The following is a 15,890-nucleotide window of genomic DNA, read 5'->3' as shown; positions in this document are numbered from 1 at the left end:
TTTATTCATTGTATTTGTTTTGTTTCTTCAGTGGTGGAAAAATATCAGATCCTGATGACTTTAAGCAGTACCTTTATTTTGCTGATTCATCCCATTTCCTGTAAAACACAGTAGAAATGTTTTTGTGCTTCAGGTCTTCATAAATAACCAATGATGTCCTGATACGAATGCTAGTGTTAAAGAGGAAAGGCCAGTGGTGACATTTTTGGGATGTTGTTGTAAAGTCTGAAGGAAACTGAAACATATTACACATACCTCACAGCAAGTTGTGATCTTAATATAGTAGTGACTGAAAGTTCCCATTTCAATGAGAGAAAAGCAACGGCTTCACAAAGCTTGCTGCTCTATTTATAACCCATTCTTTAATTAAGAGCCTCGAGTGCACCTCCTCAGAGAAAAGTAGTAGGAAAAAAAAAAGTTGGTTCGTCAGTTCTTTTGATATGCCAAACATTTTAGTGACTTTTAGCGCACTCCTTTGGTTTTACAGATTGTGATCAAACTTGTTTCGTTTAATTTAATCAGCAGACAAAACCAACCAATCCAGCTATAATATTAAGCCTACTCGGCTCTCACTTCAACAGTTATATATAAAAATTGGTCTGCTGAAATTTTCAATAGATTCTTGTCCATTCTTGACTCTTGACCTTTTTTACCATGATTTCTGTAGAGTATTGCCCAAGAAATGTAAATCTTGATGTTAGCTGGCCTGATGTTATCAGTCTCTTTGGCTTCACCATTCTCCTTTCAGACACTGCAGGCTGGTCTCTGCTGGTAATTTATTCATTAACTTAACTTTTGTTTGCTTAGTAACTAAATCATATTGAAGCTTTCTGATTAGAGGCTCCAGTCTGTTTGAGGCATTAGTTTGAATCCTTTGTTTGCACTTTTTTTTTTTTTACTTTTAGTAAAAATATTTGAAATACTACTTAAATACTTCCATATGGATCCTTGGACAGTAGACTCTGTGCAGTGTAGTAGCGATAAATAGCTTGTGGAGCTGAAACAGTAGCCGAAGTAGTCAGTTGTGCTTTCAGGTAATTTCTTGTGTGAGCGTATTCATAACCTACCTTGAATTCTAGCCTGAATCCCGTTGCTGCCATGGTAACACCTGAGGTTTCTCAGACGTGTGTCTGTTTGTGCTGCCCTGCCATCAGATGTAACGGAGCTAATTCATGCATGTTCAGGCACAATAAGGCCCTGATATTACTCAGCACAGGAGAGGTCACCTTTTTTTGATAAACTGTTTTTGTTTATCAGTATTGTTCAAACCTTTGCTTCTGTGCTGGGTTGTGTTTGAATATTCTCTTAGTTTCTCTTGCAAATGCCAGATGCCAGAAACTGAGATGTCCTGTACAATTTTAAAAAAGCACCTTTTGTGATGTGAGTTTTGAAGCTTTCTTTAAGGCATATAGAAAGTGGCATAACCATGAGGGCAGACCCTTTCAGTGGGCTTATGCACGCTCACATGCTACAAAAACTCACTCAGCCACACAATTAGACACATGGAGAGACAGAGAGAGTTCGAATGCACTTAATGGGGTTTCGATCTTCTGCAATAGGTCCACAAAAAATGAGGCTACAGGAACAGGACATTCATTCATTCATTCTCAGTTGCTTTCATGCGTTTTGTATTTTCTGTAAATGTTTCTATTTCCTCACGGGCACCTCTCCCTTTCTGTCTCTCTATCTGACTGACTATTACTACACACACACTCACAAAAACTGAGACAAATCTATTTTTTAAAAGTTCAGTTTTTGTTTGCTTTGATTTTTCCTCCGAGTGTCAAATATACAGATCAGCTGGTTGCTTGAACTGAAACGATAAGTGAATTAACTGCACAACATTCTGCAACTATTTAAATCATCGATGGACCATTTTTAAAATTGTTCCAGTAAAAAACGACAAGGTCTCTCTGATTTCAACATCTCAAACAGCTTTATTTTCTTGCTTTGTTTCATCAGGAGATGCAATCGTTAAGTTCTGCGGTGCCAGCTTGTGAACCATAACCTGATTTAAATGTGACACATCTTCCCCATTAGGGCATGTCTTTGGGCAGTGCTGCAAGCCTACAGCTCCTATTTTAAACCCTTCCCTGCACGCCCTGTTCTGACCACTTCAACTTTTCTTTCAACAGTGCATGTTGGATCTCCTCCACCATGTCAAAATGCTGACACCTTAGCTTATATATAATTATGTGAAAAATGAAAAAGTTGCAGCTAGTTGCAGATTGAAGACTGGAAGCAACCAGTTCAGGTTGATTCCACCAGATATACTCTATTGGACGCTTCAGGTTCTAGAGTAGAGCTTCGCACTGAAGTTCTCATCCCGGATTTCATTCTGAATTAGTGCAAGCCCCTGCAAATATCTTAAGAAATAACTATCATTCTAATCCGATGCACTGCCTTCATGTGGGGAACTTTCACTCCAAACTGTTCCTTGCACTGGTGGAGCCTATTCAGCTTGTCATGGGGCAAGAGTTTGAGGAGACCATGAACAGGTTGCTAATCTGCCACAGGGGGTAACACAGAGAGACTGACAAATCAGAATTTAACATGCACATCTTTGGACTGTTGGAGGAAACGTGAGCACTCAGAGTCACAGGGACAACATGCAAACTCCGCAGAGAAAGGCCCCAGCCAGTGGATTCAAACCCAGGACCTTTTTCTGTGCAAACCACTGAACCACATAATGCACCGCCCATTTAATTCCAGAGCTGCAGAAGGAGCAGACTTGAAGGGGAGATTGGCTAAATTTAAACCAGACATGGTTTCTGCTTTTAATGGTTGGAGTAACTGGACTTTCTGATTGCACCCCAAGTTATATCCTGGCAACACCAGGATATAACTTGGGGTGCAATTGTTGACTGTTGCTGACTGTTGGACTGACTCTGGGAGATTGTAATGGCAGTTTTCCCACTATTTCTTGACTGAAGAGTTCATAAAAAAATATTTGGCAGGCTAAGCCCTGCACTTGTCTACAATGTCTCTCTTTTGCAAGCAAGAACATGAGAAAGCTTATTCTCCTCCGACTAACGTTCAGCCTTACAGGGACTCTCTTCTTAGACAGGTGTGGTCCTCCTGTTGGAAGCGCAGTTTCCAGGCAGCATCTCTGTGTTGTTGTGAGCAGCTGCAGCTGTTAAATGATCCACAGCCATGTCTATCTTACTGTTTTTGAGAGGCGAGGTTAAAGCGTAGAGCATGAACTCTGAGCCCACTGACACTGGTTTCGGCAAACCTGCCATGGTGGTGACTTTAGATTCAGCGGAGATGGACGGCTCCCGGTCACGGCTGAGTGATGCTCGGAAGGAGTGCGGGTCCCCTGCGCTGTGGTTGCTCCTGTAACTGTACCGGCGGCTGCGGTTCTGATAGTAACGGTTGCGGTAATACGATGAGCTTCGAGAGATGGGCGGCTTCATGAGCGAAGGCCGGCCCTTAGTGCGCAACTGTCTGTGTTTTTCTATGAACACATGCACTGCCAGGACGCCCACCATCTCAGCCAGCACAAAGGACAGAGCTCCGAAATAAAAGGACCAGCCGTAGGAGTAGCTCTTCTTGTTGTCGCTCTGGCTGGGGTCACCTGAGTTGGCTGATATGTACACAATGATGCCAATGATGTTACTGAGACCTGCAGTAGTGTTCATAGAGATGAAGAGGGTCAGTCAGATGTTTATTTGTGGAGGAATTTTTGCAGTTGACTGACACGCTACATTCTATGGAGGACTAAAAGTGCAAAAATGTAAATTTAATTAGTTAAATTAAAAAAAATTAAAGACACCAGTTAAATGCACCAGAAATAACAATAATGGTTAAAAAATGCTGAATAAATACAATAAGTAATTAAATATGATACCAATTCTTGTTTCTATTTGATTTTCTTATTTTTTTGTATTTTTGTTACCTTTAAATGAATTTCCATTTATTTCCATTATTTTTATTTTATTGTGTTTTAAAAAAAAATGTTTTATTTCCTTTTGCTGTTAATATTACTTTTGATGAATTTAATGATAGAGAATTATTGAGTCGTTCAATCATTATTTATTTTTGGCCCTTTTGATCCTCCATACAACAAGAAAGTACAACCATTAAAACACCTGAAGAAAATACTTTTTTTTAAAAAAGAAAAAAAAGAAAAAATACCAGAAAGACTAACATAGAAAAACCTAATTAATAACAGTAAAAAAAAAAAAAGGGGGGGGGGGGGGTATACATAAAATCTAACATCACTGACAAAAAGCTTTTAATTCTGTGTTTCAGAATTAATAAGGGACTGAATGAAGAGCCACAATAATAATCATGCTGCTGAAACAACTCTGTGTGTCTGACCTGCAGAGACAAAGAGTATACCCGCAGTGAGAATGACATTATAGCGTGACTTGTAGAACTCGCTGGCAGCTACGCAGACACCCCCAAGAAATAATAACCCCACACTGAGGATGGGGAAGAGGCTGGAGGCTCGTACCGCTCCTGTGCAGAGGACAGGAGAACGAGGGTATTAAGACACCACGCAAATACCTCACACTGTCATCACAGCTGTTAAAAGTTCATGCAATTATTTGAGACCCACGCAGTAAGTATTCAGCAGCGTCCTGCTCGTAGTCTGCATCGTCAGGAAAGTGATCGATGTCCTTGCAAACACCCCGAAATGTCCCTGAAAACAGAAAATCAGACAATTACATCATTTTGTAACAAAAGTTGCTCAGCTTTGTCATTTTCCCCTGTCTCCCTCTTCTTCTGTACTTGATGCAAATGTAAAATATGCACAGGTATCTTCTCAGGTCGGTTTTTACTCAACCTGTCCACCTTCTAACCGTTTAACATGAATCAGTGCCCTCTTGTGGCCCTTTACTGTGTTTATATTGTGCTTGTGAGTTATGAGCATGCCCAAAGAGTCACTTTATGGCTTCACTTGTTCAGCCTATCAGATTTTAAACCTGGAGGACACAGTGTTGCAGTGGCTGTCCACACTCACTCATGTCATGTGATCACTTTTAGTTTTAGCTTGTCTCAAGTGAAAAGACAAATATTCCACTATCGCTCAACGCTACTGTATATGGCACAGACAGATAATAACCCTCGTAAGCCGTGAAGGCTCTGATGCATTATAATGATGCCTGGAAATACAAACATCAGCCTTTGTAACCTTTGGCCGCGAGATGCCTTTTAGTATTTGCGCACACAGGATCGTATTGACAAATGTGTCCCTGTGAGCCCGCCCTGATTGACCAGTATCGATGATGTGGCTCGGTCCCCATGGTTACCAAAACAAAACTCATTCATTAACAACAGATAAGCTGCGGCGAATAGGGCTGAGAGAAAAGATGTGAGGTGTAAAGTTATTCAAATTATTGTCACATTAGAAACAAGAGATCAGATCATCTGTCTCCATCTGGCTCAACAACAAATTTGTCTCTGAGCGCTTTTTTCGTGCATCACGATTATCTTCATCTATCTGCCTGTTTATGGCTTTTTTTTGCAATGCAGGCAAACTGACCAACACGCAGTCACACCAGACTGTTAAAGCACTGATGACCTCTGCATGCTCTGTTTCCTCTCCATTAAACCTTTTTTAGGTTGGCTTGGTTTTACAGGCGGCAGGGGCAGCAGCAGAGGGAGGGGATGCAAGGGAAGTGGGAAGGAAATCGAAAAGCCAAGCATTTTCTCTTCATTCAGAAACTTAGCAAAGCAAAACAGAACCAAGGATATAGGGTGAGAGAAGTATTGGTAGTGCTATTAAAGAGAAATGAATAATTAAAAATGTCATTTCTATCCATCATATAGCCAGGACTAAACCTTCTCTATAGTCTTCTTTAAGATGTGTCCTCATGACACCAGCAAACAATCAAAATCATCTGCACAGTGCAAGTAAAAAATAGTTTTTACATATTAGTCACATATTTATAGTTACAATCACTATAACAGGGTATTTTTATGTCGGATTTCTACTTTTCGTGATACAGAATATAAATACTCCACTCAACTGTTGAGTGCAGAACATTTTCAGGTCTGTAATACTATTACTATGTTGTAATACTTTGTAATAGTATTACTATGTAGCTGCTGTTGTATGATTTATCGATGTAGCAATTATCACCCGATAGAGAAACATGATGCACAGCTTTGTTTATATATTCAGCCCGTTAGAGACCTGCTTGTAAGAACCGACAGTGTTATTGCTATTTAATATTGAGTTGCCCATTTATATCCTATTTAATTTATTAGATTAACAAGTCATAGTCACATAAACACACCATAGTGCATATTTACTATGTTTAGATTGACCATTTTTGTTGTGTTTCACTCTGGGCTGTTTTATAAGCTTCTAATGTGAAACCACATGCAGGTGTAGTGTGACTCCCACCCTCTGTGCAGCAGGTCCTCCACAGACCGGAGTGGGTCAGGACCTCTTCGTTCTTGCGGACCGTCTCGTTGTCGCTCAGGGTCTTAGAGCGGCACACCCCTCGGGAGTACAGCCAATAGTCCGTTCCCACGGCGATGGTCATGAGGCTGAAGGCACAGAAAGCCCCTGCTGTGGTCAGAAGCATCAGCACACCCCGGTTAAACACCCTCATGTCTCCTCCTCCCTCTGAGGACCGAGTCTGGCAGAGTTTAGAGGTTGTTCAAAACTTTCCCTCTGTGTCTGATCTTTGAGTTGATCCAGGAAGGAAACTCCGAGCACATCTTCTGCCGCCCCATTTTCCTCTAAACTATAAAACTTTGTTCACAAAGATGTTTCCATGTTAAAGGCACAGAAGCTTGATGTCATCTTGTTGGCTGTGCAGAACAAGTAAAGAAACGGCGCTGAAAGTTGGAGGAAATGATAGAGGAAAGTAGTCTGGAGAAAATGGCATCAGCGGCATGTTTCTCGACTCGTTCTAGTTTGTTGTAGCCCAACTCTGCACGGGCTCAGTCTGCAGAATGACCCCGCCTGTCTGATTGCATGTGTGTGTGCATTTGTCCGTGTGTGTGTGTGTCCCTGTCACTAAGAATAGCACAGGCTTCATGCAAACCAGTTCATAGTCCACCAGGTCAGCACCATGGAGAGCAGCAAGAGAGCAGAAAGTAGTGCGCATTATTTTCTGGCAAAGACACAATAAAACCTTTAACTCAGCCTAAAAACACTTCAATTTAGAACTGCAAAAAGGCAACTTTACATTTTAAATTCAGTCTTAAAGTGGAGATAAGTGCCCGTGAACATTACAGCAGAGCTTCTTTGGTCTCTCTCCTCTTTAGCCTGTAGGATGCAACATCCATGTTTTTGAAAAAATATAAAAATTAGCAAATTTTGATTAATCTGACCAGAGAACGGTTTTCCACTTTGCCTCAGTGCATTTTAAGTGAGTATCGGTTCAGAAAAGATGGAGACGTTTCTGGATCATGCTCACATGTGGCTTCTTCTTTGTATGATTGAGCTTTAAGCAGCATTACTGGATTATAAAATGAACTGTGTTCACAGATGTCGCTTTCAGGAAGTGTTCCTGAGCCCATGCAGTGATTTTAATGTCATTCCTGTTTTGATTTCAGTGCTGCTTGAGGGCTCAAAGATCACAGGCATCCAATATCGATTTTCTGCCTTGTCTCCTGCACACAGCAAGATTTCCTCCAGATTCTCGGACTCTTTTGATGATATTATGAAATATAGATGATGAAATAAGTCTAAGTCTTCACAACCGTTCACTGAGGAACATTCTGAAACTCTTTGCAGATTGAACCTCTACCCATCTTTAGATCTGAGAAACTCTTCCTCTCTACCGTTTCAGATAAGATAAGATAACCTTTATTAGTCCCACACGTGGGAAATTTGTTTTCCTTTTTATACCCAATAGTCTTACTGACCTGTTTCCAGTTAACCCAATTAACTGCAAAATATTTCCTTTTAGAACCACTTACTTTTCCTTCCCCAACTCCTCTGAGACATGTTGTTGCAATCAAAATTTTAACAGCAAATTTTCTCAATTCAAACATTTGATGTGTTTTCCATTTTATATTGTGACTAAAATATGAGATTTACGCAATGACAGGAGTCACCGCCTCCTTTCAAATTTAGGATCTAAATTCATCTCTTATATAAAGTCTTGGTCATTGTTACAGTCATGGTAAAAAGAAGAGCACAAACTGTCACTTTTTAGATTTTACATATGAGGATATGAGAAGGAAAATAATTTGAAAAATTTAAATACAACCTCAAACAAACAAGAACACATGACATATTACACTGTGTAGTTATTTAACAAAAATTAAGCCATAATTTTAGAAGCACTCTGTGGGAAGAAAACGTATCAGCGTAAGGAGCGGCCAGGTGCTGCTATTCAAATGCACTTGATTAAACGATCAGCAACAAGTGCGAACACTTCTACCAAAGCAGACGTTTGGCAGTCTGCTGCTCTGGAGCATCAGCAATGATGTTAGGGAAGCATCTGTGGCTGTCTATCAATCTGGGAAGGGTCATAAGGAAGAGGTCAGCAAAGAAAAAGTTGGATAATTAGGGAGATGAAGAAGGAGTTCTGGGAGGCTAGGTGTACAGCAAAGAGAGAGATGACAAAGGAAAAGGCTTGTAGTGAGTTGTGAGGCTGGACACTAAGAAAGGGAGAGGCAGAGGAAGGATGTGATAGAGATGGAAATGTACTAAGAAGTGAAGAGAGTGTGTTGAGAAGGTGGAAGGTGTGCGTTGAGGGTTTCATGAATAAAGTAAAAGAGGAGGATAAATGTAGGATAGCGAAAAGTGCAGACAGAATGGGGAGTGTCAGGGGTGTATCCTGACAGAAGGATAAAGAGTAAAAGGGAAGTTCAGGTTGAGCTGTTTGGAGACAAAGTTAAAGAGGGAAGTTTGGACCTGTGAAGAGGAGGGATGGTCGATGTTTAAGAATCAGAGGAGGGTCATGATGTAATGAAGGAGGACGGGCAGAGTATTGGTGTGACAGAGGACCCCTAAAGGGAACAACTGAAAGATGAAGCAGCCACATTTGGTGAAAACCAATCAGCACAAACATCTCATATCACCCGTCAAGCACGGTGGTGGAGGAGTGAGCATTTGGGCTTGTTTTGCAGCATCAGGACTCAGGCGCCTTTCTAGTTATTGAATCAACCATGAACTCCTCTGCGTACTAAAGTATTCTAGACTCAAATGCGAGGCCATCTCTCTGATAGCTAAAGCTCGACTGAAATCAAGATCTGCAACAGGACAATGATCCAATGAAAAGGAAAAAGTATACTTTCTCTGTGCCATGACTGTATGTATGCTGTACCAATAATGCATAATCAGGTAGAAAAAAAAACATTTTGAAAACACTTTTAAATAGACAGACAGAACTCTCATGGGGCTTTTTCTTTGGCCAGGTTTACTCATTACATGTCCTTTAATATTAATATTGTCATCAGTATTCACTCCACAAGCATATCATACAAGTGATTAAAAGAATAAATGAGGATGTGACTATTTAAGGCTTTGCAAAGTGAGTGGCCATGTGTGTGAAGAAGCAAAAGCAATCAACCCCAACCAACGAGCTTCCTCGCTGTAAAATGTTTTGTTATGATCAATCACTGTTTCAGCTTCTCGACTAAACCGCACATTATTATATATATGTCATTGGTGAACTTGCACAGCAGGCCTTTGAACACAGTGTTTCTGTTGAGAAGTTAAATGTGCACATTTAATAAGCGTTAATAATAGTTTCCAAGGAGCTGTAAGCAGAATCGGGCTGTAATCCTCTGCAGATTCATCCGTCCAAGCGACTTATTTCATGTTCTCACAGAGCCATTTGATACTTATTATCACTACATCTATAGAACTGCTCATTATAGCTGCTTTAATTTCAAGAATACAATACAGATTTAAAAATCTGTATCGCTTTCAAGAACAATCCCTCCTCTCCATCGCAGACATAATATACATCTCGGTAAGAAATGAAGCACGATCACAAGATTGTCTTTGATAAAAAGGAGAAAAACACAAGAGAGCCAGAGTTTCTGGAATGTTTTATGATAATTCATTTTAATGCATCTTTCTGCAGGTGTCTCTCACGCGCAGGTAAAGACAGCGCATGCAACACATGTACACTGTCCATTTACACAATCCCTTGGTTGCTTAATAAAAGTTGCCCACTTCCTCCTCCTCCTGCCTTTTTGCATAGTTAACACTTTACTCCCCCATCTTTTGCCCTCCCTCTGTCTTTCTCGTCTTATCACATTTCCTTAAAATGATATGAACGTTAACCAGGGGGAGGGGGGGACGGAGATCAAAAGAAGATTTAAGGGAAGGAGGAGGAGGAGGGGGGGGGGGGGGGGGGAGAGAACGGGGGGGGGGGGGGGGGGGAATAGTAGAGAAGTGCACGATAACATGAAAAACACTTCTAGATCTACATCCCATTCCTATTCACACATACACACAAACACAGGTCATACAGCACCGTTACATCGATACGCTCATTTACAGACAGCCAGACAGTCTTTGCTCCGTGCTTTGTAAAGCAAACTGTGTAGCCACGCATATTCAAAACACTATTAAGAGATACAGCATTCAGAGTGGGAACTAAAACTTTGATTTTGGATATTTCAGAACTGACTCTGGACACCTGACGAGGTCCCCCCTCGTTGTCCGAGAGGTTGAAAGCAAGTCTTTAAACTACTGGACCAACAAACATGGCATGCATAGAGGAGCGGCACCACAAAGACTGTATAGGCCTACAGCACTAACCCACCGCATACGTACACAGTGCCATAGAGAAAGAGATTAAGCTAGAGAAAGACGTCTTTAAATATCTCTGCCGAAACAGGCATTTGGGGTGGGGGGTCTTTTTTTTTTTTTTTTTTCCTTTTTTAATTTTTCTTTTTGCATCAATTTGGAAGACGAAACGTGCTTAAGACTAAGTTCAGGACTAACTTAGACATGAGGTTATAAATCAGAGCTTTTTGAATTCAAAACCAACCTTGCTCCAAACCGCAGCCTGCACAGACACACGTGTGTGTGAGTGAGCATGTACATATTGATCATTGCAGGCTCATGATGCAACTTCCACAGGCTGAAGAGAAGAAAATCAAGTAAACAGACACTCTTGTTGGTGATCAATAGAGCACATACACACTATTAGCACATTCACTGTGACTCTTGATCACCGCTCTTTGTACTGACCGGCTCACTGTGAGGTACTGGGAATGCTAACCACCTGGAGTTTTCTGGAAACTGGCAACCAGCGGGCTTTGTTTCACACTGCTGTCTGTGTGTTTGTGGAGCTAATGTGACGGTTTATGATTGCCCAGTTTAGATGCTGGTGTGGGTCGAGACTGAAGACGGCGCGGCTCTGAGTCCTGATCTGATGCTGGATGGGTCTTTAATGAAATGTGGCTGGGCTGTACAAGCTGGAGTAAAGTCCGGCCTCTAACCAGCCGGAAGTCATCAGACTTGTATGATGAATTCTGGGTTGGTGTAGGAGAAGCCTTGAAACTCGTTCTGGTCAAGGTTCATGATGAAGAGCTTGTCTGTTGGCGTCAGCTCCACCACCATCTTTGTAAACTCCTTGTCGAAGTTGCAGACGTCTCTGCGTGTTTTCTGACACACACACGCACAAAAAAATAAATAAATAAAAACAGAAAGAAGGAAGAAAGAGAATAAAGTTAGAGCGTATTTGTAAAAGAGGTTTTTTTTTTTTTTTAAAAAGGCGGTTCAGACAGAGGGTTGACAACAAGGAATTAGAACATCTATGTTAGAAAAAGCACAAAGATGAAGCGTAGAGGAGGAGGCAAATACTTGTGACACAAGCAAAGACACAGTTTGATCATTGCCAGAGGTGGGACAAAGTCAGTGTCTAGTGCCTGAAGTCTAGAAAGTCAAATTCAACGTGCAAAATCATGTGATGAATTCAAAATCAGTCCATAAAAATACTAAAATATCCTGAAAACCTCCTTCAATGAGCTGCGGTCTGGTGTTTTTGGCTTAAAGTTTATAGGCCTCAGCTCCACTTGCTACTCTTTTTCTGCAGTGTAAATGACCAATGATGGACTGATTATACATGTCCACAGTCATGACACTTTAACTGATTGATGCTGAATCATCCAGGTAAGTAAATCCTAAAGATTGATTCTGGTCATCTGGATGAGGATGTACACTTCCTGGACAGGGAGGAACGCTGGTTTGAGTGCAGAGTCAAGAAAGCCATTTACATGGAAAGGGAAAGGGGGGGGGGGGCCCTAAGGGTATATCTTTTGCCATCTTAAAATGCTGAGATTGCAGCCATTCCACTCGCCTCTGTCAATGGGCCCCAGGGTGGCTTGCCATCACCAGTGTGTGAATGGGTGGATGACTGAATGTGTAGAGCGCTTTGGGGTCCTTGGGGAATGGAAAATGGCCTGTATTTGTATAGCGCTTTACTAGTCCCTAACTCTCTGTAAATGGTACTCATGGTCTTTGATCAATGGTCATGACAATTTGTGCATTAATGATCAAGGAACTGACCTCACAGCCCATTGTTCATTTATTGGGCTGGTTTCAGTTATTGTGCAAATGTACTGTTTATAAGGTTGGGGAAACCTGCAGTCAGCTGAGACTGAAGAAGTCACCTGGATGAGTGACTCCTGCTGAAAACGCTGCGGTCAGGTGAACAGAATCAACCTTTTGGGATTTAACTGATTCAGTTTTTCATGCTTTCAAGTTTGATGTCAGCAGCTTGTAAGAGCAAAGCTTTTAAATCCAAACTGATGATCTGAAGTCTGCAAAAACGCTTCGTAGAGCTGAGGGCAAATGAAGACTCTTGACCCCTTGAGTTTGTCTTAATAGGGAAACTCTGTGAAATGGTCATAATGTGATTATATTGATCAGGTCAACTTTAGTCTTTGGGTTGAGGTGATATAAAGTCATTTCAGGTCAAAGGACTTAAAGTTACAACAATAATCTAACATTCATATGAACACTCAAACTGATTTGGTATCCTGATATCCTCACTTTTTCTTACTGGTCTTTTAAGGTTTCCTGTCATCATCTGTTTCAGTGTCCATATGAGCATCTGGCTATTTTTTTTATGAATCAGTCGTGTGGGCTGCGTGTGCGTTTTGATGTCAGAGTCCAGTGTAGTCCACACCTCTGATCACTAGTAAAAGGTGGCACCACCAAAACTGTTAGACTGAGCACAACAGATCAGATTCCAAATAGACTGAGAAAGCAAGTGGATAACAAACAAAACACACTCTGCGGACGAACCCAGAAACACAGTCAAAGAGACCACCCTGAACAACTTCAACAGCACAGATGCAGAAAGACCCAAGACAAACTTCCAGAGCCAGAGAGAGACAGAGGAAATGTTCCAGTACAGAGCAGACGAGGATCGATAAAAGAGACCTGCTGAGGACCAAACCACAACCGAAAGGATTTCACACAGGGAGGTGAAGCAGTGAGCCCAAGACACACGAGTCACTCACACACTCACACACACACACACACAGTTTTAGTTTCCTACCTCCTCGTTTCATCACAGGGCTTCCAGCTGAAATGACTTTCCCCATCTCTACCAATGGTCCACGTGTTCACCATTAGTGCATGAAGCAAGTGTATGTTTGTGGCTTCAGAGTGTTTCATTGATTCATTGATTAAAACTTGGTGTATGGAGACTGAGTAACAATAATCACACAGTATATGTGGATTTATGTTTTTGATAACCCTAAGCTCTTCAAATTATAAATCGGACTGATGGTTTATGTGTCACAAGCTTTAAAGACGCTAATAAATCAGTTTAAACCTGTGACTGATTAAATTTTGTAGGTGCCACAGTTAAACCATTCAAGTTTTATACATTTTTATTAAACTTTTCATACGTCTACATGACACCATCAGAATTATTTTGGCCGTGCGGTGGGTTCAATCTTCAAAAAGCTGGTGCAGGTGTTTTCACAAAATAGTCGAGCATCCAGATGTAAGAAGACTCCATTCAAATACAGGAGTAGTAATTTCACTATTGACCAAGTATCACAGCAGAGCCATTTTAAATGATTTGATGCGTCAACAAATATAAAATGTGCAACTGCCCGGCAGTCCAACCTCAACTCAGACAACAGTAACAGCCATGTGACGCAAACGAAATCCAGATACAGAAATTTCCTACACTGACCTTTTAAAGGGCTCACTAGTGTCCTACTATGTCTCGACCACAGACAGCGTAAAACAAGGACGTAGCTTAAAACTGTGCTGTAACCTTGCGCTCTTTTTAACAGCCAGCAGGGGGCGATAGCTGGAATTGAAAAAAATGACTTCCGGTCCTCTATAAATTTAAAGGCAAAGCACCTGACTTTACCTCAGTAAACATTTTCCTGCTCCAGTTTATCTGCTCAGTCACTCCTTTCATGTCATACTGAATTAAAAAGATGATAATTTTTAAAAATCTTGGTAGCCTACACGGTTCATTGTGATTGATTAGTCGTTAGCCAATGAGCATGAGCATAGTCTTTTTATTACAAAAATGTAGTTTCAATCATTATTTAGGCATCCAAATTCTTTTAGTTTTTGTCGACTAAATAAAAGATTATCACAGACTAAACCCAAAGTTGATTCATTCAACTAAATTATAAAGTGTAAATGTGTTTTTACCGGTGAGAGATGCTCCACATGGTTTACAAAGCATCTTATTTCCCTTGACATCAACTGTGAAATGTTTCCATATGTTTGCTCTTTCCTTCATCTCAAGCATTACAATCTTTTCACATTTTCATGAGAAACCAGAAGCATGGGAGATTACTTCTGATTGGATCACTTCCAAACTCATCCTGCCTTTCTACACAGCCCAATCAGTTTGGATCGGAACAGTTTCATCTCGTTTTTATTCACTAACAAAAGCGTCAAAGGGGCATTTTGATCATAGCTTTTATTTAGTTATCTCGTTTGTCAGAAAAAAAGGTGTTTTATTGTTGTTGGTGGCAGAAGCTTTAAACTGGGGGTTTCATTAACTAGTGCGTGTTATCACTGTAGCTACATCCATCCGTCTCTGGTCTTTGGGAAAGCTTTAAAAATTGTGCTAAACCTTTCATAACTATTGTGAATGAGGGCAGCCTAGCAGATATTAGCTGTTGCTATTCTGCACTGTATGTGTGTTAAATGACACTTTTCCCAAACCAAGTCTGAATTTATGTGATGAGTTAGGGGACTTTTCACAGACCACTGAGAATTTGTGGTCCCTCTGCTTGGATGGGGGTATCTGATGCACTGTGTTTGGGTGCAACAACATTAACAAAGCAGACACAGCAGAAGTAGTCTGGTAGGCATCAGTGAGTATATTATCAGTTTCCAGTCATACAGGACAATTACACAATCCACTGAAGCATCTCTCTCATCCAGAAACAATGTATCCAAATACAGTATCTCTCTGATATATAGAACTCATATATATATATATATATATATATATATATAGAACTCATATATATATATATATATATATGTATATATATATATATATATATATATATATATATACAATTTTCTCTGCACTCTCTTGTTATTTCAACATGTATTCCTCACCATTGCCATCATCACAATAAGCGCTTTTTCATCTGGAAGAATAGTTTTTCAAGAAGCATTTTTGTAAAACAAACCCTTTGATATCGCCTTCCTGTCTCTTTTTTTTTCTTTTCTTTTTGATACGAACTCAAAGAACATCATTTGACACACTGTTACTACCCTGCATCGTTAAACAGTTACAAAAGTTTAATACAACTCAGACAGTTCATTTGATATATGAAAATTATGGGATATTGTATTACTTGTGAACAAAAAGTATAATGCATATCATAATTATACATGAACTGCAAAATGGCACAAAATGGCTGCCTTCATCACAGTTGTTGAGTTGTTTCACAGCCTTGTGAATTCTGGACTTTATTTTGGCACTTTTGGACATCCTGTTTCTGTAAGCTAA

The 15,890-nt window shown here is 40.5% G+C and overlaps 1 protein-coding gene across 1 annotated transcript; it reads right to left on the bottom strand.

Annotated features, from left to right (window-relative positions):
• Positions 1-3,059: 3,059 nt before the first annotated feature.
• Positions 3,060-6,569, bottom strand: cacng3a (calcium channel, voltage-dependent, gamma subunit 3a). Its single transcript, XM_085355742.1, has 4 exons — positions 6,359-6,569; positions 4,565-4,648; positions 4,324-4,464; positions 3,060-3,625 (listed from the first exon to the last, which is right to left on the bottom strand). The coding sequence occupies exons 1-4, from the start codon at positions 6,567-6,569 to the stop codon at positions 3,060-3,062; spliced, it is 1,002 nt and encodes a 333-aa protein (XP_085211868.1).
• Between the last annotated feature and the right edge of the window lie 9,321 nt (positions 6,570-15,890).

This window comes from Diplotaxodon limnothrissa, linkage group LG6 (genome assembly GCF_057381915.1).
Source record: "Diplotaxodon limnothrissa isolate DT_005_m linkage group LG6, D_limnothrissa_male_GT1.1, whole genome shotgun sequence".
Lineage (NCBI taxonomy): Eukaryota > Metazoa > Chordata > Actinopteri > Cichliformes > Cichlidae > Diplotaxodon > Diplotaxodon limnothrissa.
The sequence above is the reverse complement of the archived record's forward strand: the minus strand, read 5'-3'. Positions and strand labels throughout refer to the sequence as shown.